Source organism: Monomorium pharaonis, chromosome 8, assembly GCF_013373865.1.
Source record: "Monomorium pharaonis isolate MP-MQ-018 chromosome 8, ASM1337386v2, whole genome shotgun sequence".
NCBI classification, from domain to species: domain Eukaryota; kingdom Metazoa; phylum Arthropoda; class Insecta; order Hymenoptera; family Formicidae; genus Monomorium; species Monomorium pharaonis.
The window spans coordinates 20,680,833-20,708,717 of record NC_050474.1 but is presented as its reverse complement, the minus strand read 5'-3'; the positions used below and the strand labels follow the sequence as shown (position 1 = coordinate 20,708,717).

At 43.2% G+C, this 27,885-nt stretch overlaps 2 protein-coding genes across 13 annotated transcripts in view; one reads left to right on the top strand and one right to left on the bottom strand.

Moving 5' to 3' along the window:
* LOC105838803 (bicaudal D-related protein homolog) overlaps nucleotides 1-8,533 on the top strand; it is a 42,099-nt gene extending 33,566 nt beyond the window's left edge. For all 6 annotated transcript variants that reach the window (XM_036290658.1, XM_036290656.1, XM_012684640.3 and 3 more), the window contains 4 exons: nucleotides 3,227-3,559; nucleotides 4,820-4,989; nucleotides 5,348-5,666; nucleotides 5,776-8,533. In XM_036290658.1, the coding sequence (XP_036146551.1) occupies nucleotides 3,227-3,559; nucleotides 4,820-4,989; nucleotides 5,348-5,666; nucleotides 5,776-6,396 (1,443 nt within the window). In that variant the 3' untranslated portion in view covers nucleotides 6,397-8,533. The remainder of the gene's footprint in view (nucleotides 1-3,226; nucleotides 3,560-4,819; nucleotides 4,990-5,347; nucleotides 5,667-5,775) is intronic.
* Nucleotides 8,534-8,870: 337 nt separating this feature from the next.
* The window catches only part of LOC105838807 (protein Fe65 homolog), a 154,360-nt gene continuing 135,345 nt past the window's right edge, over nucleotides 8,871-27,885 (bottom strand). For 4 of the 7 annotated variants that reach the window (XM_012684646.3, XM_012684649.3, XM_012684648.3 and 1 more), the window contains 12 exons: nucleotides 21,014-21,184; nucleotides 18,288-18,517; nucleotides 16,415-16,533; nucleotides 16,133-16,245; nucleotides 15,832-16,030; nucleotides 15,424-15,551; nucleotides 15,239-15,244; nucleotides 14,864-15,114; nucleotides 14,458-14,660; nucleotides 14,189-14,365; nucleotides 13,932-14,102; nucleotides 8,871-13,707 (listed from right to left, as the gene is read on the bottom strand). In XM_012684646.3, the coding sequence (XP_012540100.2) occupies nucleotides 13,953-14,102; nucleotides 14,189-14,365; nucleotides 14,458-14,660; nucleotides 14,864-15,114; nucleotides 15,239-15,244; nucleotides 15,424-15,551; nucleotides 15,832-16,030; nucleotides 16,133-16,245; nucleotides 16,415-16,533; nucleotides 18,288-18,517; nucleotides 21,014-21,184 (1,747 nt within the window). In that variant the 3' untranslated portion in view covers nucleotides 8,871-13,707; nucleotides 13,932-13,952. The remainder of the gene's footprint in view (nucleotides 13,708-13,931; nucleotides 14,103-14,188; nucleotides 14,366-14,457; nucleotides 14,661-14,863; nucleotides 15,115-15,238; nucleotides 15,245-15,423; nucleotides 15,552-15,831; nucleotides 16,031-16,132; nucleotides 16,246-16,414; nucleotides 16,534-18,287; nucleotides 18,518-21,013; nucleotides 21,185-27,885) is intronic. The other 3 variants (XM_012684651.3, XM_012684650.3, XM_012684652.3) reach the window with 3 other exon arrangements.

Sequence of the window (27,885 nt, the reverse complement as noted above, 5' to 3'; positions counted from 1 at the left end):
TACTTATGTCGCGTAGACACGAAAGGCACGAAGCTAAAACCAGGGGCCGACCGAATCGAAGGCAGTAACGTGTTCGTGCCAGTCGCGAGCTCCTCGATCGCAGTTTACCGAATCTTCATTTCGCGGGATATGCGCCGTCGTCATCGATGCCGACCTCGGCCGCCGTGTCGCAAGATCGGGACGAACGGAGGAGGATTAGACGCGGGGAGCCGTGAGTCACGACTTCGGGATCGTCTCCACTTGGCTGAAAAGCGGCACCAAGACCGCCGACGGCGAAGAGAGACGCAACCGTATGCAATTATTAATCGCGTTCGCGTGCGGCACACAGCATTTTGCAAATTGCAGACGCAACCGATCGGCGCAACCAGTCACCATCATCGCCGGCGTCACGGATCCGTGACTCATTGCCCGTCGCTAACAAATAGACGGCGGTGTGTTTGCGAGCGTTCGATGGCGCTCGGCAAATATAACGGGAAAACGGTTCGGGCTTAAAACGGACAAGGGCGGAATCGTAGGCGGATCGCGCGCGCGTAAAAGTCGCCTATATTTAAACCGCGTTAAACCCGCCAGGAACTTCCGTGCCAACTTTTGCGCCCCGCCGATCTAATGCCCTCGGTAATGGAACTTGTGTACCTAAATAGAAGTTCTGAAGTACCTTCCAACGAACTCGTTCGCCGGACGTTTCGGAGCCGCTTGCACGCACCCGCGAGCAGCTCGGCCGCGGGAGGAGGCGACGTCCGAGAGGTCGCGAAAACCGCGTCTCTCGTGTGTGACTCATCGCACTCGAGAGACTTCAACGCGCGCGCGCGCGTGTGCTTCCACCGGTATTTCTGGCTGGCGGCGTATTTGTGTTACACGGCGTCGTAGGTATCAACGTGTAAAAAAAATAGAACCGCAACTGGAGCGGCTGGTTGCTCGGACAACGGGATGTTGTCGGAGGCGCGCGATTCATGTCGCGTCTTCTTCGGGCCGACAGCCTCCTTAGACGCGCGCGGTGAACGGATAGGTAGGACCTGGTTGCATCCGCGACAACTCGATCTCGCGGGGAAGTACTTAGTCTTTATTTTTGCCACTGCTTCGTCTCACTTGTCGAAACACAAACGAAACGAATATAAACATTTTGCTTATGTACGCTTTCCAAAATCTTCCATCTCTGTAGTGACGCAAATTTCTACGCAAACCTCTGACGCGCGGGATCGTAAGAACCGAGTATTTCGAAATTGAATACGATGCATAATTTGTTTGGATAACATAAGATACTGGGGGGCAGTCGACTTTTAACGATTGATTACCGAAGCGTTCCGATAAAATTGATTGCTCGCGCATACCCGGAAAAAAAAAAGGAATCTCTTGTCCTCCGTCCTCCATAAACGTCGAGCGATATGTCTATTGTTCGTTGGCCTTCCGCGAATCGACTTCGGGGATCGGTGAACCGTGGGCCTGCGGGTACATGCTGGCGATCGGTCGATGAGTAACCATGGGAGACCAAGGCCTTCCGGCACGATAAACCTCATCGACATTCAAGCCCCCTTCTACGCGAAAGCACCGCGCCGCGTTTTTCTATGCACGTGCGTTTTACATTACGTATCCCGTGCGAGCACAATGACGTTCGATAACCGAAGGCAGCCTGGCGATCTGCCAGATTCTCACAGCTGCACGAGGCAAGACATTCAAAACCACGGCCATATCCGAAACGAAAGCACAACTTTAATACTGTCAACATGGTAGAATTATCGTTTCGATGTTGTAAATATTTAACGTTTGTACGAACCGTAATTAAATCACGATGTGCTTGTTGTCACAGTGATACTTTATCATTAGACTCAGACTGACGTTGATTATGCCATTATCTTATCACTATCGTCGTTTTTCAGGAAATTTTAAATTTTGACTGTAACGCGATATGCGCTGATAAAATTCAACGATTGTGATAGAGAGTCACGAATGTATTCAACAGTGCTGAAAACAATGACTGTTGTGCTTTCTAAATTGAAATCGGTATATTATTCACTGATTTATGATGAATACTTGTAACTGATCATCAGTGTTCACTATCTTTCAGCGATTCCAATTAAAGGCTCTGACTAATCGGAATTAGCGCGTTATCACAAATAGTGTATGTGCAGCGCAGAAATCGATAAGATTTCACTGATTCCGATTTAGAGAGTGGAGGGAGAGCGTCAGAGCTCATTCGAGAAACGTCGACAAAGAGCGAGTAGCGTAAATTACAATTCCCTCGCGCTCTTTCGTGAGATTATGTTACTTTCCGTGTAATACGATTGCGCAAACGTCGTCGCGTTTTTAGTATTGCAGCTAATTAACGAGATTGCCTCACTCGGTAAATGGAGTTAATTAATGCTAACGCTTCATTTAGAATCCGCCCGCGATTTTCCAATTGTTACGTCTTATTACCGGGCGACGGGGCGCGTTATCGAGCATCGGGTTGAGAAATTTCTTTTACGTGGGAATCGCAGAACGCATTCACGTGTGTATGTGCGCGCGGCCGTGTGTACCCGCAACGAAACCAGTTCTCGCGTTGCATCCGTTTGTTATGTGCACAAAAGCACCGTGTTCGCACCTTTGTCGGCGGGAGATTTTTCCATACGATTCTTACGTGTTGAAGCATAAATATTTCGGCCCTCCTTCTCTCGCCGTCTCTCTTTCTCTCCCCGAGCCTCCACGGATCCGAGCGACTCGGATCGTTTTCTCTTTAATTTAGTTTTTCTCGCTTTAATCCAAGATAATTTGACAATTAAAGAGAAAAAAATGTTCGCGAGGTAGCTTTTTCTTTTTTTTTTTTAATCTTGGAAAGCGACTGCTCTTTAAAAGAAAAGGAAAGTGAGGTAGTCGGCTAAACGGTCAAATTGTGCGTCTAATTGTATGTTAATAAATTTGCGAGCTCCTTTCACTGAATTCTCAAAGTTTATCTATCTGCTCCATCTTGAGCTTGCTGTGCGTAAGTATGGACGTCGAGAAACGTAATTTATGTGCACTGACTCACGCCGCGGGTTTCTTTTTTTTTTCGGTTCACCGAATGACATTCGCGCAGAATGTAAAACACATCGGTTTCGTGAAAGGAACTTAGCGGGGTCATTCTTTGTGCCGAAATCCTTTTAAATGTCTTTTTGAAGCAAAAGTCAGGCAAACTTAGCTTTCGGAACGACACAGGCAATTATCGAAAGAAATCCATTCATCGCTAATCAAATTTCGTTCTCTCTATGTGTAGAGTTTGGAGCAGGAGAGGCACCTGCTGCGAAGGAGACTCGAGGAAGCCAGGGATGAGAGCGAGGCACGAGCCTTGGAGCTTCAGGCCGATGTGGAGACCCTCAGGAACCAATTGGAGGAGCAGAGTGAGAGGGCGAGGAGAGCGGAGCGCGACCAGGCCACCCTCGTCGCGGAGCTGACGGCGCAAAACACGAGGCTTGCCGATCAGCTGAGAGAGGCTGCCAAACAGGAAGAGCAGTTGCTCATAGAGGTAAAGGTGCTGCGGGAAAAATGCGCTCTCAGGAACACCACCCTGCAGGATCACGTCAGCAGCCTGGAGATCCTCAGGGACGAGGTAAACATGAATTTTTAATTTAAAGATTAAAATCTCTTCCATATCATCGTACATCATCCAGGTAATTAACTCCTTTTTTTGCGTATAAAAACTCGACTCTTTTCCCTTCTATTCGTTGGCGGCGTTACAAATTTCTTCACCGGAGTTTCCTCCATGCCTAATTGATCCGCGAAGCGGAAACTGTCGTTATTAATCATCGGAAGCCGAACACACGCGGTTCTCAGGCGGGGCTCGCTAAATAATTCGCAGCATCCTTTTTATAAAAAGGAAGCGGTAATCGACGGTTCGCACGTGTTCGCACGTGAATTTGCGCGTACAATATCTGGGAAAACGCCATCGTCAAATAAAAATGTACGTACGTGACCCTTGTCGGTCGGTCGATCCGATTTGCTTCCGTTCCGTCGTTCCTTTCATCTTGCCTCACAATGGCAACCGGATGTCGACTCTCAGGATTCGTTCGCGATGAGCGTAGGAGGCTTATTGAGTGTATAAAAATAAACTCATGTAAATGTGAGATGCATTTCATAAACTATAACGATTACTATATAGGAGATGAACAAAATACGTGTAAACACTTAGAAAATATACACTACTTTTCTTAATTAAAAACAGATCAATTAATTATTTGTCTTCAACACAGATTCTATCCTTGTTGAATAAAGTCACGTTTGAATAGTCACCAACGGAATGTTTTATTTTTTAGTAGAAAAGCCATTCAAATGATTATACAAGTAATGTTGGAGGAAGTAATGGAAGAAGATATTTGGCTCTAATATTATTTTTCAAAATTGCCCTGTGTTCTCCAAAACTGTAACTTTTTTTTACTAGCGTAACTGCCTGACTTAAATATCGTCAAGTCACTACAAGTTTTGAAAGGTAGAGTGAAAATCAGATTTTCTCCTCTAATATCTCTTAAAAAGTATTCTGTTACAAAAGTATAATATTGCATTGATGACTATTCAAGTAATATTGCACGACTTTGTTCCAACAAGAACAGAATCTAAATGGTAAACTAATATTTTATTAGAGAATGTAGTTTAGTTTTCTAAGTGCTTATTTCCATTTAATAAGTCCATTTTCTGTATTTGAACATTGTGTTTTACGTTTCACATTTTTAAATTCAAGTAGGTGAAAAGTAAAATTGAAACTTAAACCCGAGCCGCGATTAAACAAAGAAATGACGGCTGAATGACCGCGAGATACGAGAATTCGCTGGTCGGTATATCACGCACGTCGTAAGTCTTGCACGCGTCGTTTCAGGTACAATTCGTATCCGCACAAAGGACGGAGTTAGAGAGGCGGTCCTTGGAGCTGCGCGAGGAGAGGGCCAGGGCGATTGCGGCCCTCGAGGAAGCCGAGGAGAGAGCCACGGCCTTGGAGCGGCTCGGCCACGAAGCGGAACACCGCGCGAGACTGGCCGAGCGAGAGAGGTGAGACCAGAAAATCGCGATCTCTATACGTGGCCATTTTTGCTTTGGCTAACACGCGGGAACAACGCTTGATTAAACACACGATCCGACACGTACAGCTAAATCTTTCCAAATTCCACGTACCCAAAATTCAGCCCCGCGTGACGGTCGCAACTGCATTGAGTAAAACAAGCCTGACGAGCGGACGACAGTATCATTCATCGTATTTGATATTATTTTATAACCACTTCACTTGAGATGTTAAAATATTCTGTCGGTCACCAAACGTTCAAGACATCTTGGTCAGTTTTTCTTTCTTTTTTCCTATGTTATATTCTTTCAACCACGTAATACATTAATATGTGTTTATTATCTTCAGGGATGAGCTGGCATCGGCATTGGCGGGTATCGAGACCGAAAGAAGAACCCGGTCCGGCTCGATACAGAAACCACCGCGATCTCTGCAAGCGGAGATGGAGTGCGAGGAGAGCGGCAGTTCCCTCGGGGAACAGGAAGAGAGCTTGAAGACGGAAGTGGCCAGGGCGACGAAACGGCTGAGGGAGCTGTGCGCCCATCTGAGGCGCGGCGAAGATGACTCGGGCCTACAGAGCGACTGCGACGAGTCCATGCTGGTGATCAATCTCAACAACTCCGAGGCAGAGGTAGGCACCAACGAGCGGGAGACTCATCCTTCGCCGGTAAGCAATCCTTATCATTTATTTTTTGTCACAAGTATACAAACATTTATATTTAGCTAATTGAACAAGCGTCTATAATTTATCGCCATCGTAATTATTTTCTTCGTAGACGAACTGTCCGGGTGCGCTGATAGAACTGGTCGAGGAGGTCTACAACCTCGCGCTGTCGGGTAGAGGGGCACCAGGGGAATTGGGGTTAGCGGTGGAGCTTCACAGGGTACGAGAAGAACTGGAGAATTCTCGAGAGCAGTACAGGATACAGGAAGAGGAGTTGAAGCGACGCGGCGATACCGTCCTGGAGATGACGAGCAAATTGAGCGTTTGCGAGGCCGAGCTGCGCGGCGTCAAGGAAGAACGTGATAGGGCGAGGGGCGACATCGAGCACTCCGAGTTGACGAAGGACGAGATCGTGGCGAAGGCTTACAAGGTGCGAGATCAGGCGGTGGCCCGGCAGAACAGGGTAGAAGTGGAGTTGGCTAGAACGCGAATAGACATCCTACAGGCCGACAGTCAGCTGAAGGAGGCGATCAAGCAGAAGGTCGAGCTCAGTCAGCAGTTAGAACAATGGCAGATGGACATGCAGGCGCTCCTGGACGAGCACGTGCGTAGCAAACTGACCCCGGCCTCGCAGCTCGTTGCCACGAAAAACGGCGAGAATTCGGACGTGTCGGCGCCAGCTAGGAAGAAGAGGAGCACTAGCTCGACGAAGAAGATGTTCGGCCTGTTTTGACGAAAGTGACGCAGCACGGTGGCTACGCTGCGTTGAGCGACGAGCGATCGTGACTGACATAGACCTAGACTTTCGCATTCCTACGTACTATTTCGCATAATAGTGACGTGGACGAGACGAAGAGAAGATAGCGTGAATTTAGGTGTTTGTCTTAAGAACCGTTCGATTGGTCCAAATTCTCGATGAGCGGGAGTGCAGTGTTCCAGACATCCCTCGCTAACGTCATTAGAAGCTGATACCGTACGTGTATTGCGGACATCTGGACTGATCTCAAACTAGCGACTTTGAGTAACTAAAATTAGTAACCCGGACCAGACCTCGCCTGGTCTCGTACAAACTTTGGGGACCTGTTTCTCTTCGGAATTGAATATCGAAATGTTCTCGATGCATAACGCGTGCGAGAAATGTCCGCGTTGCTCACGGCAGGGTGCCTGTTACATCGACGCTCGTGTCGAAACCGTAATTCGAATTTAAGTGGCGTCGCGCGCCAGAAACAGGGACGTCCGACTTTCTACACGATTCCTCAATCAGGGAAAGTTGCTCGCGGACAGACGTTCCTCCCAAAACGTTCCTCGAGAGCGCGTCCAATACTGTCGCAATCAAATTTTTCACCCTCTTCTGCCGACACGCGCGTTTTCCGTGTCGGCCACTTTTTATCAAACGGCACGATTGACGTGTAATCCAACGGACTGTCATTATCGTTCACTACTCGACTATTCATGCGAAAAGTATTAATGGCACAAAATTGCGTTGCGACGCCGATCGCTAATGGAGTCAGCGAGATGGACATGTCCATCTTCTCATCGAAGAGAAAAAAAAAAGAGAGTCGTCGTTTCATCCCCAAGAAATTAAGGTTCCGTTATGAATGACGTCTTTTCTCCACGATAAATTTTCGACACGTCCAAGTGACGTTTCTAGCTCAGGGAAATTTCTCGCGGATGCTCTTCTAATTTTGCTTCTTCATTCAGCATTTCCGCTCTCGAAAGATCCGGAGGGACCATTGGCTGGAAAACAAAACGACTGACCGGTCACGGTTTTTCGCTTCGCGCGGGGGGGATGTCAGTTGTCTGAGAGATGACGAAAGAACGCAAAATTTAATGTAATCCCGGCAAGACTGAGCAGGGCAAAGCGCAGCCGCGCGCGCAAATGAAAATGTGTCCTGTCATTCTCATCATCGTGGAACGAATTGTTCTCCACGGTAAGAACGATCTCCGAGTGGAAACTCCTTATTTCGAAACGGCCTCGCGATCACAGCTCGACGAATAATGAAAGGAACCGGAGCCACTCGAGTGGCACTTGCTCCGTTTCTCCCGCCGTGCGACGCGGGGATATCGAATTCTTCTCTTGATACAAAATATTGTGATACGCTGTGTCTTATGTTAGAATTGAAGAAGAATGTCATGCGCTTTCTAACACGTTGCGGAGGCTTCTCACTTCTGTAATACTAAATTAACGATCGTATTGGAGCAAGAAACTAAATCTTCTTTTTTTAAATTTCGTCAACGGTTAAATCGCGAAAATGAATAGAAATTGATAAGAAAATCGTGGATTTATTATGCATGAAATGTGTACTTAATTGTAGTGTTACGCGCGGACTTGGATGACTTTCATTATCGAATTACCCGACCACGAATAATTACCGTCCGTCCATCGTTCCGTCCGACAGGATCAACGAATTGATCGTTGCGATACAACGAGGTGAAACGAGAAAAGGAAATGATCAAGCGTTTTAAAGATGATGAAAGTCGATCGATCCAGCCGTGATTCCTTGATATTTTAACGCGACGATAGTGCAATATCACTGAACATTTTTACGATATTAATCGTATCGACGAATGCAACGACTGCTCCTTGAGAATTCTGCGTTCCGCACTCGCAGACGATCGGATTTGAGGAGCAACGACTGCGGCGCATTTGATGGCACGTGTGATTTTTTGCGTGTAGACATTGCATGAAGACACGCGTGTGTGCGTGCGTCGCACCTAGTGAAACGTTTGTACGTTAATCTCCCTCTTTTTATTTTTTTGGGGGGGCGAACGTACTATCGAAAATGTATGATAATTGTATAATAATATCTCGATCTGATTAACTGCGACAACGATATTTATTTAATAAAAAAATCTGTTTTACGATTGAATTTCGCATTCCCTCTATGTTATCATGGAATACGTTCCTTATCTAATCAACTCTAATTATTAGCATATTATCTAGTATTCTCATTTCCGGAAACATACCAATAATTGACTTTATTGGTGAATTATTCATTATAGACAGTTGTTATTCATAGATAGTTCTTAAACACAAAAAAAAAAAACTTTAAAATTATTGACGTGGAGAATAAAGGTAATATTATCTTAATGGAAAAAATCTAGAAACTACTGTAAAAAAAATTTTTGTTCGTTCATTGAATTGGCTTATCTCTTCTTGCCATACGTCGTTCATCTCAGTGAGTTGGGAATAACGAGACACGTGAAAAGAAACAAATAGGCATTTATTCACAAGAGGCAGGTGTAGTTACAGTAGTTTCATTTCTGTCTTGCTTTTCGTATATATATGTTTACATATATATGTACATGTGCATATGTATGTATGCACACACACATATACATATATATATTTATAATAGTATCTTGTAACCGACCCGTAATTACCGATCGGTTCACTACGCAATACAAATGGGCATGAACAATGGGGGCGGGTGCATACAAAGTGTTCGTCCTCTCGTACACGAAACGCCGTTTCTACTTCGTTTCTTCTCTTACTTCAACTTTTTTTTTTAATTTTACTTTAAACGCAGCGAGATTCCACTTTATAAAATTCTGTGTGTACGTATGCGTGTATGTCGGCAGATAGAATCTCGCTGCTCGTTTCACTTGCACGCTGCACGATCCGCCGTGTCCCGATCCTGACGAATCGCTCTAAAACGCAGACATATTCGGGACTCTGGGTGCGTCCTCGTCCCGCATCTTCCTAATTAGTGCTTCTCGCGGCACCTTTAGGCGAGTATCGTTCAGGGGAGAGTGGGTTCTAATCGATCGTACTGGTAGAGTCAGAACGCGATATCGCGTAATCGCATATGGAGGTGCAATACGCAAGTAGAAACCAATCATTGATGTAATTTGAGGACCTTCCCCTTATGGAAAAATACTCGCAAAAAAATTGGTAGAATAAAACACAATATTGGATTCGAATGGTTTTTCAATAACTTCCAATAATTTTTTTTGCAAGTCTGATAGTATTCTTTCATTAAGGGTCATCCTCTTTTTAATTAATCAGCGGCTGATTCTTCCACAGGCATATTCCCAGTATCGGTAATCCCATGACCTCTCTTTTGCAAAATTCCCTCCCCCTTCGCAAAGGTGTCGGTGTGTGGTAACAATATATAATATATAGTATGACAATATACGACGACTCTTACGGCGGCTCTTTAAATTTGTCCCTTATAGTAACGCTGACGATGACGTGTGATCATGACAACAATGTAATAACAATGAGGCTTTTAGCGGCGATAGCAGTGAATAATCATAGAGTAAATTCGTAATTAATTCGTAATAATGTGGCGAGTCGTCGCGACACGAGTCTCGTCGAATGTGAAGCGCTCCTCTCTTCGTATCGAAACAAATAAATAATCAATAGAGCAATTAGTATAAAGAGAGGTATAGAGAGAGGTACGTATATACTCTTCTCAAGGTAGAGAGACAGACAGAGAAAGAGAGAGAAAGAGAGAGAAAGAGAGAGAGAGAAAGAGAAAGAGACACTATAATTATTGATGAAGCAATCGTGTTTTCTTTTTGTGCAGAACAACTCTTCTATCAATAGATTCGCATTTTCTTCTTCGTTAAGGGTATTACATGTCACGGTAAATACAGTAAGGTTTGCTATGCTATATCAATTATAAGTGGCTCTTGTCGCGTTTCACCACATGAAACCTACCCCCTTTCCCCTCCCCCCTCCCTTCCCCAAGCTCCGATCTATCATTCGAGATTATTTTCCCCGTGACGACGTGTCAACACCTATATAAAGAGACAGTTAAGCTATGCGCAATTTGTGTGTGTGTAGGTTCTTTTCTCTTTCATACGTATGCGCGTATTTTGCAGCTACTTGAGGATTTCGTGTGTGCACGCGTGTATGTGTGTGTGTATGTGTACGTGAAAATGCGATTGTGCATCGCGGTACATGTGCAGTGTGATAACATTTCTGTGAATGTGTGTCTGTCTGATTGAATTCCATAGCTTCGGCCTTACTCTCTACACGTGTATATTTACAGCCACACACCATTTGCTAATTCCTTTCGCGCGCTTCTCGAGACCGTTTTCCCTCCAAGGAGAAAAAAAGAAAGAAAAAAAACAAGGATGGGTTGAAGAATATCTCGATCCTGTGAATCTTTCCGCGTTCAAAAGATGTGTAACACAACAGTTGTGTAACAATCGACTAAATCTTTAATAAGATTAATTTTCACCTTTAGTTTTTCACATAGCTCTAAATGAGGAAATCAATCGTAATAAAGACTGAACTCATTGAGCCGCTTGTCCGCCGAATGCAGCCTTTAGTAATTGAATTGAATTGTGTCGAATTCAAGAATAATTCATCACGAGTTTCTTCAACCCCATGTTCTGCAGACTCGCGACACTGCTGGCAATTGCTCTTTCGAACTGCACAACGCGATGCTGCTCAACATTAACATATGTTAGTTCACTCGTTTACGTTAATTTCACGATATGAGGTAAAGAAAAAAGGATCTCGCGATGATGAATAGAGAGACAGATACTGTAATGAACTATTTACATCATAACAATAAAAAAATCACCCTCCCTGATCAGGAATATCATGCACACTCATTTTCACGCATACGCTTCCACAACACTCTATTATATCTCGCCTTTTTTCTTTCCGATTTCTTCTGTATGTATGCTTTTTTTTCTCTTATTTATAACGCTACATAGAAATATCTTCGTTCTGGGTCCCGCACAACTTTGTATCTCTCGCAACGACGATGGCTCGTACGACGTGACCGTCCTCGCAGGTCGACGAGAACTGCGCGTTCTCCGAATGAGAAAGGCTGTCTCTCGAAGAAAATAGGAGAGGATGCGATTTCAATAGCTCACAGTTCCATATCTCGCTCGCTATTTTCAGGATATATCTATACAATCGTAAATACTATCTTGATTTATTTAAGGAATTTGATAAATTTAATCTGTAAAATATTAAGTTAACCCTTTTAATGATCACCGATTCGTATTCAAATAGTTCGCACATCTCGATAATATATAAAATTAAAATAGAATCAAAATTAATAAATAGATATAATTAAGCGCGTATTAGAGAGAACATGTGGTTTCGTTCTAATCGATATTTTCCATGTCCGTAACCAGCGGTGAATCTCCTTCTCGCATCAATCGTCATCAGTATGCACGCGTGTAAATGTATCGTATATGTATCGTATGAATTCGCGATGCGATGCAATCGGATTTATAAAAGTGTTACCATTGACAAACGTGCCTGGAGCTACGTTTTCAGTTATCTAAATTCTACGAGATAGCGGCGATCACTAGTGCGAAGTGCAGTCCGTAGCTTGTACATTTGTTCCTACATATGTGAGATGAGTGCGGAGCTAGATGCTATGGGAATAAGTCTTTGTACGTGCCATTTTCTCGATGGTAACGACGGTCTCTAGTATTTCCCGAGCGTGCGATTCTATCCTCTGGGATAGTGATAGGAAAAACTGCGATGGCCTGATATGCATATAATTTATTTTTTTTCAACTGCAATTCGTCGTGCTACGATGCGCCTAGCGGTAATAATTACCATTTAGCGTTCGCGTTTACGCGAGGATAACAATTATCACCAACGATAATAATGATTAATACCGCCGTTATACACTCCCAGTTTAACAATTATCACTTGCGCTTCTTCCGGATGTTGAATAAACGTTATTGCGCGTACAATGACTACGATCGCGCGTGGGTCATTCGATATCATTGCGCACCACTGATTTTTTTCGCCTAAGTGTCATTTTTCTCCCCCTGCCCTCCCTTAACCCTGCTTGAAATTTAAAGGACGGTCGCGGTATAAGTATTTGTCGTATCGCTTCGTAATCTCCGAGGTGCTGCAAAGCTCTCCCTTAAAGCTCCTATTAATTCGCCATAAAAAATAAACTCCCTATCGGCCGTCGTGTAAACGTGCGCGTGTATATCTACGGCGTGTCTTCCCGGGAATCCGTCGCGCTCGATTGGCGCACCCCGTCGTCAAAATCAGAGAACGCGGCGATACTCCGCAGGATACTCAACGTCGCGGTGCTGGCTTGTGTTCTTACGTGCGCGAGTGTAGGCGGAAGTGCATTCTCTGCACTCATGTACTCCGGTCGTCGTCCTCGACTCGCTTCTTTAATTTGTAAATACCCGAGATTACATACGCACGTATGTGTATGCGTGTGTGTGTGTATTTGTGTTATATATATATATATATATATATAATATATTTATACATATGCAAGCTCTCTATGGCTCCCCTCAAATCACCTCGAATGCCTTCGCGGATATACGCTTACTACTACACTAATTGCAGAGCTCATTCATTCTCTCCGACATACATACAACTTGATTCGCTCGCGAGATCCCACCGGCGGGCTCTTCCATCTTTCCTCCCTGCCGTTCGAGCAAGCGAGTTAATTAAACGTAGCACGATAATCGCCATCTTGTATGTACAATTTTGCTCTTCAAACTCTTCTAATTCTTTCGCTTTCTTCTCCCCATCCCCGCCTTCCTACCATCTCCCCCTCCCCAGCTTTCTTCTCGTTGATTTCTTCTAAATGTTGCCTCATAAGCTGGTATTGTCTCCTAAGGATTTTCGTGACAAGATCGATGCGTGTCCCGATGTTATCTCAATCTTTCGACGAGATGCGGCAATTTCGTGATACTCTCTCTCCTTCATCGCATTCATTGCGTTAACATACATAACATCATATCGACATAAGTAAGCGTAGTCCACTATAGCTGTGGTATTGGTATAGCACTCTGCGCAATTTTTCGCGAAATTCAGTCGTTTACGTTGCAAAAAGAATATCCATTTGCCCTACGGCAAGTCTCCCGGCACATCAGGCTTGATACCCGTGTTTCTCTAGGAATTACTTTCCCAACGGGCAAACTGGATACGCCTGGTGTCCAGGGAGGGCGAAAGCAGCGACTTGAGGGACGCGCTCGGCGGTGAGCCGCCGAAGTACTTAAGTGTCAACGGCGACTGCAGATGCCTGTGTCGGATCACTTCTCGCTCAGCAGGCAGTGGCCAGAGTTCCTAGACAGTCGGGGGACTGATCTGATTATAATCCAAAACATTAAACTGTTTATTAACTTTTCCCGTCTTCAATAGTTCTATTTATTCTTATCAAAATTATAACAAAATTAAGCATATTTTTTAATATAAATTAAGCATATTTTTTATATAAAAATTTCTAGATATAATAAAAACTATTAATCAACTTGTGATAATAATTTTTTTTACATTGGAAAGAATATGTTGTTAATCCGAAAATAGTTTACCTGCAGCGAGAGAGCCTCGTCTCAGGATTCGCCTTGCTTGCTCCTGCGGCCGGTCAAAGACCCAACTAAAGATTTCAAAGTCGCGCCAAAGCCTCTGCCGTTCGGAGTATTAAGACTGCTAGCGTTTCTGAAGCCTTGTGGATGTGCGTCCAAACATTTCTGATACCTCAACTTAAACAAAAATAGAGAAATATTTCATTCATCTAGCGTTTCTGTTTAACTAAGCAAATTTGCAATCTTTGAGAGAGGATTCTCACCTTGCAAGCTGCTTCAATTGTCTTACAGAGGGCTCCGCTGCTGGGCTCGCAATTGAAGACGTGTGCGATAAACAAGTCCTGTGCGGTGTGCATAATAAAAGCGCATTGCTTTACGTTGCGGCCGATACCGAGGAATGATAGATAACGTACTCGACATTCGGTGATGAGCTTGTCGTCCTAAGAAAATTATGATCATTGCGATGAACAGTTAATTGATAACCTTCGCTAATTTTTTAAATGCCAATAATTCTTTTACTCATTATACTTACATTCGGTGTAAGAATGGAAATCATACTAGGAGCTACGGCGACATTGACGTTTCGCCACTGATTGATCGGTGTGTTTGATACGATATGTTCTATCGCCTCGTTCAGCACTTCCATGCCGGTCGCCTGAGTGACTTGCATGGATCCGAGATACTGCGCTCGCAATACCTTTTTCGGCTCCTCCATTGGTGTTGGGAAAGATTGCGCTGCGCAAAGATACAACACGAGAATTATTTAACTTCTTTCAAGTTTATCTGTCATTTCTAAATTATTCGTTTATTAAAGTTCGATTTCTAATTTTTCATCTATTATCAATTTTTTAAACAAATTATTTTATAAACGTCCAACACGTTTAATAAAATATTAAGTTTTTTCGAAAATATACTAAAACTTATTTAGGATTACTTACTGACTAGTGCCTGACCGTTTCTGTGAAAGCGCCGATGTTCAGTGGGCAGATTCGTAGGTCTCGTAGCAAGACTCGTTCGGCCGTTGATGTCCACCGGTTTCGCAAGATTCTGATGTTGGGAACGCTCGATCATTATCTTTTTGCAAATGTCGCGAAGCGTATTTGCGATCGTGCGCGCCGGTATGTCGCAACGAAACACATGGCACATGTGTTTCCTGGTCGATCGGTCTCTCGCTACGTAAGCAAAGTCCCTGAAAGTAATACACAGTAAACCAATGTTTATTATCAGGCTGAAGAGTTCTCACTCTAATTTTATTTTTCTCCTTATTTGGATATGAATTATTATGGGATAATTTATAATGTTGCATATCTTACCTTTCACTGTATATTAGATCCATCCAAAGAGAGCAGACATTCACAAAAAAAGCAAATATATTAGAAAATAAATAAACATATGTGACTTATAAAGATTGCAAAGTTCAAGATTTCTAGACTCGTGGATTCCGACGAAAAATTCAGCCTCCATTATAACTTAAATATAATTTTAAAAAGTCACTCACCGACAGTGGTCTCTTCCTACGCCCCACACTCTAACTGTATGAATAGGCTGTGTATTAAGTACGGTGAGATTCTCCGGATCGATTAGCTTGAGCGCGCCCTCGTCCAAGTCCATAAATAGATCCTTGCCCTGAAATATTTCGTAACATATCTCTCATCGCGTACTTTTTGCGCAGCAAACTACAAACCGGTTAAATAGCAAACGTTGTTTGCTAAAGTCCCTTAAATAGCAAACGTTGTTAGCTATTTAAGGGACTGAAGGTCCTAAATGTGCTCTTTTTTCATGTCCTATTTATTTTAAATCTTATTATTTATTAAGTATACTGAAACATTGTTTTTCTGTTCATGAATTTATTAATTCAGAATTAATAATATAGATTTAATTCAGTTAGTTTTTAGAGAAAACTTACGTCGCCCCATCGTCCAACAACATCCAGAAGATCATTTCTACCAAGTGAAAGATCCACGATGCATTTGTTGACTGCCTTGCTACTTCTTTCGGGTGTCAGATCTTCTTCCGCGATTTCCGTCCAACCCAATGATCGCACGGCAAATCTGATCGGCTTGTCTCTACCCTCAGAATCCGCTCTAGCAGGATAGCTTCTTCGTCTGAGATAATTAAAATAGAAAAAGAAATAAAGATGAACCACACACACACTACTAATAGCAAAAACATTGCAAAACTGAATTAATCGGCGATTTGCTGCTTACTTGAGCGCCAACTCCACTTTCCTTTTGTTCTCCAATTCTTGGTCCAGAGCCGAGCTGGTGTTGCTACGAGTCACCGTGTTCACCATACCGCTCAAAGTATGAAAATTGTTTATCTGCAATGTTAACATTGCAAAAAAAATTATAACGCAGAACGGAATGTTGCAAACTAGTATATGCAATAATCTTAACAATAATGTACACATTTTTATTAATAATTAACGTTCATGTACAATAAAGTAATGTTATTAATTAAAAATTATTTTGAAAGATTATTTTACTTACGCTATCATTATCCTTGACGAGACTTCGACGCGCCTCCGTTTTCGAATGCAGAGGAGCCTCCGGAGGTTCTCTCTGTATATTTCCGCTTTTCACATGCCAGTAATAAGGCCCATTCTCATCTAAAATAGAATTCAATTTAAACGTTAATAAAATTTTAAAGCTATAATTAACTGTAACATATAAATTATCAATTTTTATCAATACATAATCTATATAAATAAAAATGTAAATGTTTGTTCCTCATGAAGAGACGGGGAGAGACGGGAAGAGACCGGGAGAGACGAGGAGAGACGGGTAGAGACCGGGAGAGACCGGGAGAGACCAGGAGAGACGGGGAGAGACCAGGAGAGACGGGGAGAGACGGGGAGAGACCGGGAGAGACGGGGAGAGACCGGGAGAGACGGGGAGAGACCGGGAGAGACGGGGAGAGACCGGGAGAGACGGAGAGAGACGGGGAGAGACCGAGAAAGACGAGGAGAAACGGGGAGAGACCGGGAGAGATGGGGAAAGACCGGGAGAGACGGGGAGAGACCAGGAGAGACGGGGAGAGACCAGGAGAGACGGGGAGAGACGGGGAGAGACCGGGAGAGACGGGGAGAGACCGGGAGAGACGGGGAGAGACCGGGAGAGACGGGGAGAGACCGGGAGAGACGGAGAGAGACCGGGAGAGACGGGGAGAGACAAGGAGAAACGGGGAGAGACCGGGAGAGATGGGGAAAGACCGGGAGAGACGGGGAGAGACCAGGAGAGACGGGGAGAGACCAGGAGAGACGGGGAGAGACGGGGAGAGACCGGGAGAGACGGGGAGAGACCGGGAGAGACGGGGAGAGACCGGGAGAGACGGGGAGAGACCGGGAGAGACGGAGAGAGACGGGGAGAGACCGAGAAAGACGAGGAGAGACCGGGAGAGACGGGGAGAGACCGGGAGAGACGGGGAGAGACCGAGAGAGACGGGGAGAGACCGGGAGAGACGGGTAGAGATCGGGAGAGGCGAAGAATGTTTCTATTGTGTTTAAATTAAGGTAATAAGGAAAATAAAGATGGCTGTTATTTTATTGAAAAAAAGGAACTTATTTAAAACAGTTTTTTGAATGGATTCCTAAATCCATGGCAGCTTTTAGAAAAAAATAACGAAATATTGATTCATAAAATTTATTAATGATAAATTAAATACATACACTCTAATTCAAAATGCTTAATTTAAAAAAATGGGTACTTTAAAAATAATTCGGTTTTTTTAATTGAAAATTACTTCAAAGTTTTAATAAAATAAGATTTATATTACATTATAATAAAAATACAAAACAATAAATAGAAACAAATTAATTGAATACAGTGCCAAAGGCAATAAATAAATGAAGTAAGTTAGAAGTACGTGAATAAATAAATATTAGATTTATTAAAGATAGATAAATGCTTATTCAAAAATAAAATAAAAAGAGCAACAGTAAAGCAAGGCTCTTGAAAGTTAAACAACAAAAGCAAAGAAAATTTGAAAAAAACGTAGCATAAGAATAGAGAGCCACAGCAATGCGTGGCAGGGCATAGCTAGTCTTATTAATAAAGGAAGACATGGAAAATTGAGAAAACTAATTAAAACTGAAGGAAAAATGTGTTATAATGCAGCACTTGTTAAAAGAAATATACGAAATCTCAAATGTTCTCCGCGTTAACATTACCATCTATTTCTATCCGGTTTTAATCTCGATGTAATTAAGATTTGACTTAATTCCTCAAGAGGATCTAAAAGTCTGTTAAAATAATTATTGCGATAAATGCGAAAAATAATCAAAATGATCAAAAATTGAAACAATCGTCTCGATTATTTGAAATTATTTTTTGCTATTTGGCGCGGCTTCAATACGATACCTACCTTCGTGCTTCTGCCAACCGGGCGGCAGATTTTCGTCCTTATCCTCAGAATCGGTACTGTCCATGTCCAACGGTTTCTCCTGGGTATTGTTCTGCAGAATCACATTGTTCTTCTGGTCCTTCGGCTGTCGCCGTTTCACCGGCACAGCGTACAGCTCGCTGTTCAGGCCACCCTCCACGTGCGGCACGCCGCCCATCTCTGCGGTCTCGTTGTCGGGTTTCTCACAGTAACTGTGCAAAATAAAGAAAAACCAGGGTCAAGAAACAGTGTCTCGGTTCACCCCCCGAAGGTTCAATCGTATTATCATCGCGCAATGTGCACTGAATACTCAAGCAACACTGGGTTTAGACTCTCGATCTAAAAAGACGTCTTTAACAAGTCTTGAGAATTTGGACATTTTTTAGAGAGAGTCTTTGTATCGTTTGACTAACTTTTCAAACAGGCATATCGATATTTTTATTATCGCAATCACAAGCAAGAAAAAAGATACTAGCATATTTTCCTTAAATCGCACAAAATGTATATTTACAAAGTGTTTAAAATCTTTTGCGTTTTCTTACGTGCATTTGTACAAACGGAAAATGAAAAGTCAAGATTAGAATTAATAAAATACAGCTAGTTATAAAAAATGCAAGCAGAAACGGAAAGATTTTGTTTATTCAACAAGGAAATCAGCGATAATATACAGCGCAAGCTATAAATTCTATCGTGATACAGATTCGAAGAAACATTCGTTTTTATCGACCCCCTTTGAATCCACAAATTCTATTTCAACGATCATATTATTCTCGGTCCAATTTGATTTGTTTAAATTCGTCTTACGGCGTCACGACGAGACGGTCACGCGACAGCGTTATCCATTGAAATCCTCTCTCTTTCTCTCTTCCTCTCGTCTCTCGTCTTATATCGCGAAACTCCATGAGAGCGCGATTACAGTCGCGCTCGCGTGACCTCGGGGAATTCCAGTTCACGACATTTCATGGCGAATCACGATCGCCGAAATCAGCAGCTTGATTTATCGCGCTATTGTCCGGCCATTTCGCTGTTCGTCTCGCAGACTCAAATCGCTCGGCCGTTTCGTTGAGCATTCCCGAGGACGCGTCATCGGCCACGACCGCGGAATGACAAATTGATTTCCGCTCGTTAGATCGTTCGATCGGCCGTGCCGTCTCGCTCGTAAACCGCCGCGCCATGGCGATCGATCGATCCCACACCGCAACGTAGGAGTCCCCGTTATCGTAGCTCCGTCACGAGAAATCCTCGCGTGCTAATCGAAGCCCAGGTGGGCGACACGAGAGATCCGACCGGCAGGAGAGATTATTTACGACGGCTGTAAAATAAAACGTCCTTTGGCGCGCGCGCAAGAGAGAGAGATAGAGGAAGAGAGCGAGGAGAGAAATTACGCTTTCGTAGTTGGAAATGATGTAAAATTATGTAGCCGTGCGCACTACCGCGAGGGGACTCGTTGAGGGATAAATGCTCCGCGCAAAGTTGGAACGACCGGGTGATAAAACGCGGTGAAGGGATTGTAACAGGTGTCCGTCAAGCGCTCGTTCCACGAGGGAGGTAAAAGGGGTTTCGAGCTGTGTCTCTCACTCACGGAGCGCGCACACGCTGCGCGAACGAGCGTGTGGGGTAATTTTTGTTTTTGAAAAATTTTTTAACACGGTTAAACCGTCTATCGGATGAAGCCAACAAGTCCGCCCACAAAATATACAACGGAATAATTCGCGCTGCGAGTACTGAGCATTATTCGTTCGCCGCTCGTTCGTTTGCTTTGTACTCGTTCCGGGTAACGTGGTCGCAGGAGAGTCCAGCTTGGTCCCTGATCATTCGGGGGCTGTTTATCATAGTTCATTCGTCACGTGCCGCAAACGTGTCAGTGGAGAAACGCGATTGTTATCGCGAGAATGAATTCACGAGTGGGGGACAAGTGCAGTGCAAAGCAAGCCCGGTTATTCGTTCTCTCCCTATCGCGAGCAGAAACTGTCACACATACTTTTTGAAAACGAGGTGCGCAAGAAGGAAAAAACCAAACGTCTCTACTCTCGATCTATTTTACTTTGTAATGCGACGACCCGACGACAAGTTCGACAAGTTTCTACCGGTGGGGTGCGAAATTTCATTTTATTTTGTTTTCTAATATCGCGTTTCAGACCGACGCACAGAGACCAAAAAGGGACTTTGTACACGGTGAGGATAAGCGGCGGAAAACGCGGAAAATTGTGCTGCGAGATACGCGTTCTTTGTCGTAAAACCCGTGTGTCGCGGGAGCACAAGTCGCGCGTTTCGAAAATAAATTCAACGTTCTTACAAATACGAGAGGGGAAATACTTTTACGGTGGAAAACATGCGATGCACGTCGGTGGCTCAATCCCGGCTTAACGCTCGCTATTCGTTCCCTTTGCGTACTCGGTATATCTAGCTGTTGTATCTGCCGCCGTCTTGTACCGTCGTAAGTCTACACGTCTACAAACAGGGCGGCGTTAATCTGCACGGAATCGTTTGCGCGAGAACGTGGCGTCGGTCGTCTCGTTCCGATGAGGACGCCGTTCGTTACAGCGAGAGGCAAACAGAAGCAACAACTTGGGCACACAAAAGAGAAGCGTTGGAACGTGGTGTTGGTGGTGGCGGTGATGGTAGGCGGTGGCAAGCGGATCATCATCTGCAAGAGGGATGAGGGAGTGGTGAGACCACGAGACCACGAGGGTGTGTTTCGTACGTACTTTCTCGACCCGGAAGTGTCCGCAGCGTCGATCGATCCCGTCGCGGATCCCGACTGAAGGGCGTGAGACTGAGGCAGGATCGCGCTCGACGACGACGTGGACGACGAGCGGGGATTCCCGTTGAGGGTGTCGTCGACGAGAGCGGACTCCGCCACACCCTCGCAGCCGTACCTGAATCAGCATCGTTCATGCAATGCATTACAAGGGGAATGAAATGATGATAATGTCTGTCGCGACGTTCATTCGGTTATTAATCGTCACAAACAATTCAATGTAATTTCATCATTGTTCACCCGAATCACTTTTACATTCATTTCGGCATAAAGAGATTCGGGCATTTAAGATATTCTCGTTTCCGAGTTTAAGAGCATATTAAAAATGAAAAAATTGTTAATATACAGCTGCGGTTTTTTTTTCAAAACTGTTGCCACACAATAAACTTATCCAGTTCTAACGATTATTAAAAATTTTTTAAATAATGTTCACAATATATATATGTATCTCTAATCCGATTTACAATCAAATAACAATTTAATTTTTTTCAGACAATCTCGTAGAAAAACAAAAAATCGAATCTTTGAAGTTTTATTGTTTTTGCAAAAAAACTTTTTAACTTGTTTGTAAATCGGACAAAAATTGCATTTACATAAATTACCAATTTTTTTAAATTTCTTATTTCAAATAATTTATACGTCTTTCGAATCATGACAACAGTAAGCATTTTTTACGTCTATATAGATTTGCATATAATTATCAAAAATATCTTTTATAATATTCAAAAAAATTTGCAAAGAAGTTTAAGTGTCAAAGAATTGTCACAAGTTTATAACTTTTATACTTTTACCAAAAATAAATTCTAAAAAATATATATGTAAATATGCATATAAAACATTACAATATTTAATCCTAAATAATTAATAGCTTTCAATTATAAACTGCAGGCACAGAGCGCGACATCCACGGAGTCGATGCAAAGTGCTGTTAAAATAAAATGTTACGTGCTTTACGTACTTTATGCTTGCTTATTCTCCGAGATGCGCTCTTACTGCAAGCGCACGCACCCGCGGACCGAGATCGCGAGGCTGCGAGCAAGAGGCATTTTAATTAACGATCGGGGAACAGTGCCAGGCACCGACGTGGTTAGTACAGGGTCGCTAACCATGTCGAAGTAATTAAGGGATTAGTTGAGCGGTTTGCTGACTAACGCCAGCTGCCTCTCTTGAGTATCGTTCGGGCATTAGAGAAGGTACCTAAGGGCCGCGTACCCTTTGAACGCACTCAAGGAATACGAATTCTAGACTTCGAGGCCTTTAATCGGCGAGATTATAACCAGCTACGTGAACCCGTAAGCGCAAACTTTTCCTTGGCACCGACTTGACTTACTTCGCTCGAAGGACTTCAATGTTAAAAGTTTAGGGTAAAGCGGAAATAAAAATGTTTGCGCAAAAGAAACACGGCATTATCGTAGCCCTTTAAGCCTTAAATTTGACAGAATCACACAATTGTAATTTTATTTTACATCGATCGAGCAAATAATAATTTTATCGAAGTTACTAAAGCAGTATATATAATAAAATATATAATATATTAGGCAGCAAAAAGTTTCGATTATCTTTTAAAGTAAAATGTTAGAGATTAATAAAATTATTAAAGTGCACTCTTATTTTGTTGCGAGTTTGAAATTTTATCCCGCAGGTGCAGCTGCGTGACACTTATTGCTTCGCCCCTTTCGTTTAACCCTTCCACCACCCTCACTAGTTATTGTAGGGGGATCGTATTATCGGCGATCCGTCTCAATTCCCTTTGGAGAAGATTGAACAGTTGTTAACAAAAGTTTGAGTTTCTGCCATGTTATTGCGCCACGCCTATTGCATAATCCTTGCCGGGAATCGAGTCGACGCATCGATACACACTCGGTATTCCCCGGACTTTGTTAATTACCCGATGATAATCGCGATAATTTCGCGTACGTGCCGCTAATTGGCGTACCTACTTCTCGTTTTGCCGCTTCTAACGGAGGGAGAAAACTACCGGCTACGCGTGCAACGTGCTCGGAAAGAAATAAATTTTCAAACTCTTTTTTTCCGCGTGTTGCAACGTCACGTCGGGGTCGAAAAAGGCTGCTCGAAGACGTCGCGAATAAATCGCGGACGGGAGCATAACTCCAGAAAGCCTTATGGCCTCCATAAAAGAAAAGAACAGGACGGGTAATATTGAATTTACAAAAGAGGCAACGCGAACGACGACGACGACGACACGTGAAGCCAAACGACATAATTTCGCGCAAATATGTGAGTTAGGGACGGCACGACGGGTACACCTTTGGAAATTCGCCAGAGGTTTCGGGGGAGCATCCTTGTATTTTGTATTGAGGTGCGCGGAAGGGGAACGATCGATGGGACGTGCGTTTGCAAGCATTCCCTTTGTCGATCGTCGATTAACACCCGGGGAATTCTTTCGGTGTCGCGTCGTTACCATTCTCCTCTCTGGAATTCGGATACATCGGTTCCCGCCGGCGATCAGAACGCAACAACGAATCTATAGAATTACAAATGTTACGAGCGGCGGGACGCGCTCGGTTATTAAACGCGTTATTAATTAATTCCCGGGTAATATCGTATCCGCGCGCGCGCGCGCGTTCGAATCAAGCGGATCGACGAGCGTTCTATCGGAAATGAAATCGCGATATTGACGCATTGACGTAATTCGTTTTGCAGAAAATGTTAACTCGGTTCTCGCGATAACGCTATAGTCGGGAATCGTTATTAATACCGTTAATCCCGGGGATTGGCAGTATCGCGACAGTAGTCTGGAATATCGGGTTATTGACACCGAGCGCGCGTCGATCGATCGACGTTCCGCGTATTATTACGAGATCAACGATCGTCTGGATGGAGGACGATATGGTCAATTTGAGCGATTGAAACACTCCAAAGATTCGTCTCGGATGGACGCGACGATCGCAACGCGATAGCGGAACGCGACATCTCACAAAACAAAATGGAGATGTCTACAAGTATGCGGGGAAAAGAGAGAAACGTGAAAAAATTGAAATTGTAAAAACGAATTCAAAACTAATTAAAAATGAACTTTATTCGGCTGGATCTTACACGTTGATATTTCTTGTGTGATTTCATAAACATTTCCAGATTCATCAAACTGCGCGCTGAGTAAATTTTCAGTTTCGCAATACACTTGCAAATAAAAATAATATTAAATTAAATTGATAATCAATTTAATAAGAACGATGTTAACGAGCAAATATTACGGCATTGGTGTCAACATGAAATCCTGCCCCGTAAACACTGTAAAGAATTTGTTGCGAAAAATAACACTACAACCAGGCTATGATCAAATAAAGCTTTTATCTTCAAGCAATCTTAGATTTTCACATATATGTTCTCTTAGTATTGTTTAAACAAAGTTTTTCTTTTAGTTACGCCGCACACGTGCGTTTGGGAAATTAATGGTATATTGCGCTAACCAGCAAGGAGTAAAGATAAACTGATCGCGATACAACTTAAATCAGCTGCCGCGGGACGGTAATTGTAATCCAGCCGGCGCGGCGCGGCGCAGCGCGTACACGCGCGCATCGCCGTAACTTTGAGTCAGGTGTAATTAAACCCAATTAGGTCGTAAGGTGAGCAACTTCTGACGCACCTGGCTGGGCCGTAAATTACGCCGGCAAGTCTTCTCTCCCTCCCCCCTCCATCCTTTTCCGCTCGTGTCTATCTCGCTGGTACCATGATTACAGTATTCGTAATTTTATGGTTTCTGCTCGAGAACGCGGATCATTATCTACTGATTACATTACTATCGTCATAAATCGCGGCCCTTTTCAGGGAAGCGCGAATTAAATCAGTCAGGTAAGGCACGAGACAAAGAAATTGTTCCGTAATTATAAAAGATAAAAAGACATTATGAAAATAAAAAGAATAATCACGAAAAGATAATTAATCCTGGAATAATCATCCTAATTTTTCGTTGCGTAAGCGATCACCTTAGATGATTTTTACATATTAGTTAAAAATAATTTTTATTTATTATACATATATTTGTATAATGTATAATATAATTAATTGTAAAAAATAATCATTAAAAAATGATATGTATAATATTCATAGTAAATTAAAATAAGACTAAGTTGCTGTCATAAGTCATTTATACTGTATTTGCTCTTGATGCATAACGCTTGCTGAATAATTAAAAATGTATAAATGCATATAAGTAAAAATGTATGAAATTGTATAAACAATTATAACATATTAATATCTTATACCTTATATTCTAGAATTTATCATTTCAAATTTATAATATAAACTCTTATACTACGCTTGATTGATTTTAACGTAATAATTACTTGAGGCATTTTCTACATGCCAAATTTAAACAGATTGGTACTATAAATACATAATTTATTTCTGTTGTATAAATTAAATCTCGAAATCATCGAATGAAAGATAGGCATAGATTTTCGTTAAAAATTTCATGTTGTGACGCTTCACTTTTCCGTCGTTAAAATATATAAAAAATTGAAATCTTCGGTTCAATACCAAAGTCATAATAATTGCTTATCTTTTAAGAGAGTTTATCCTTTGGCCCATCGATCAAATGCGCCCTGCATTCCGTTAATATATTCACAGAGCAAGGATCTACTTTCCCCTATTAATGAAATCCGACAAGCGCTTTACTACGGACGGAGAAAAAGAGAGTGAGGAAAAAAAAAGGAAAGCCACAGAGGCTGCAGAGTGTCGAGAAGATCGGTATCGGCCCCTCCTAGGCGTCTGTAATTCGCTGTCGGTGTTTGTCGATCGGCAGAAACAACGGCCGATCGACCGTGACGTGGACATCAGCGAGGGGTGATTTGCGCGAAGGGAGTTAAAAGGGAAAGGGGCAGAGAGGGAAAAAAAAAGCGAGAAAGCCCAGAGAGAGGAAAAAGTGGTGCACGGCCGAAACATCGTGTAGGTAGATGGACGTCCGCGCGCGCGGCGCAAAGTGAAAGAGAAAGAGGGAGAATGGGCAAAGAGAGAAAGAGAGTTCGGGGCTGCTCCTCTCCTCGCTCGATCAATACACACTACCAGCAACCACCCGACTCACCCTCCGCGTCTCTGCCCCACGGCACAACCCTCGACCACCGTGCGGCGCTCACCCGCCAACGTCACCCCATTTCGAGCGCACAGCCACCACCGCACTCGCACGCACACATACATGCATGCATGTACACGCCGTACACGCCGAATAGGTGATATGGATTGCTGTATCGACGAAGCCGCCGTCATTTTCGCCGTCTTTTCGGGCTGATTGGTCGACGCGATTGACGAGCAGCAATCGACGAGCGTGTTACGTGGGGATCACCCCCGAGGATTGCGAGTCCCGGACGATCAACCGACCGAGTGGACGGGCCGATACCAGGCATCTATACGCGTTCGTTTTACCTCGTGAAAGGAACGAGCGACGCAGTACGCGCGGTAATACGGTACTATGAGTTTGGTCTCTTATTGGTAGGTTGGCTACTTTAGAACACGTAGGATCGCTAGTTAGGCCTTGTCGGGTATATTCCCTACGGCCCTTTCACCCTTCGAGTGGCTAGCGGTGCCGCATACAGCCCGCCAAGGTAATTAAGTTCTGGCCGATCCGATGGGAGGAAGTCTCGAGAGCTTCGGAGAGCTTGCTCGTGGTTTCTCCAAATACATACGCTAGGCTCGCAATTAAGCCACAATTACAATAAATTTTTGGAAAAAGCGCTAACCTATCGATGTATTTTCAACATGGAATAGAACACGCATAATTGAAAAGGATAGAGTAAATGTAACGTGTGAGTTACATCGTAACGAAGAATATATAATACCTTTTAATGCAAATGTTATAATAATTTTAATGACTCGGATAATTATTAAAAATATAAATAAAAGATACACGCAAAAAGATGCTAGCGAGGTTGCTGCTATGCTTGTAGCAAAAGATAAGGTGTTTGGAATAAAAGATAGATAAAAAAGAGAAAAAACCGGGGAGTCGCACGGCAACAAATTGGGAGGCGTGTGCGGATTTTATTGGATACATTGCCAAGTTTATGCTTAACCAATTCTCGGGTGTTCGTTAGGAGAAATCGAGAAAACAGAGAGTTTCCCATACACGCAAGCCTCGCAGAATCGAAAGCAAGGTCAAGCGACGATTGAAAGACGCCGATCTACGCACGCTTCGTGACGAGAATGTTCCGATAAATGACTCAATTCCCACAAATGGCCGATTCATGAAGCCGGATGAAAGAAACTGAGTCACGTCCGTGGGAGAGACCTTCTGAAATAGTTGGGTCGAATTTACAATGTTACTTTTATTTTCCCGGCAATAACTATTGCCCTCGTTTCTTCCTCCCCGGATTACCTAAGAGCACACGTGTGCGTGCGCGTGTGTGTCTGCACTGAGAGAAAAAAATGTTGTTAATTTGACTAAATTTTTCAACTTGATTAAATTTCTTTAGTTCAAGTGTTTATACATATAACTTAAATACGTAAAATACTTGAACTTCAATTTAACTATTTATATATTTGACGAAAATACATAAGTAGTTGAATTGAAGACATTTAATCAAGTGGAAAAATTTGGTCGAATCAACAACTTCTTTTTTTCAGTGTGCGTAAAAATTACATTCTCAAATTTATATCGTCCGACGATATCACCGCGGGTAAATTTTGCCACCTACGCGCGTGCAAGCTACTGATCCTAAAAGCGCGAAAAATTTCGCGTATATTATTAGGACCGTAAAATTTTTATCGGACACGCGGTATAACTTTATTAGACGGAGCATAGTAACAACGCCTGCTTTAGGCACAGTAAACTATAGTGGCCGTTTCCCCGTTTCATCGCCGTTCTCG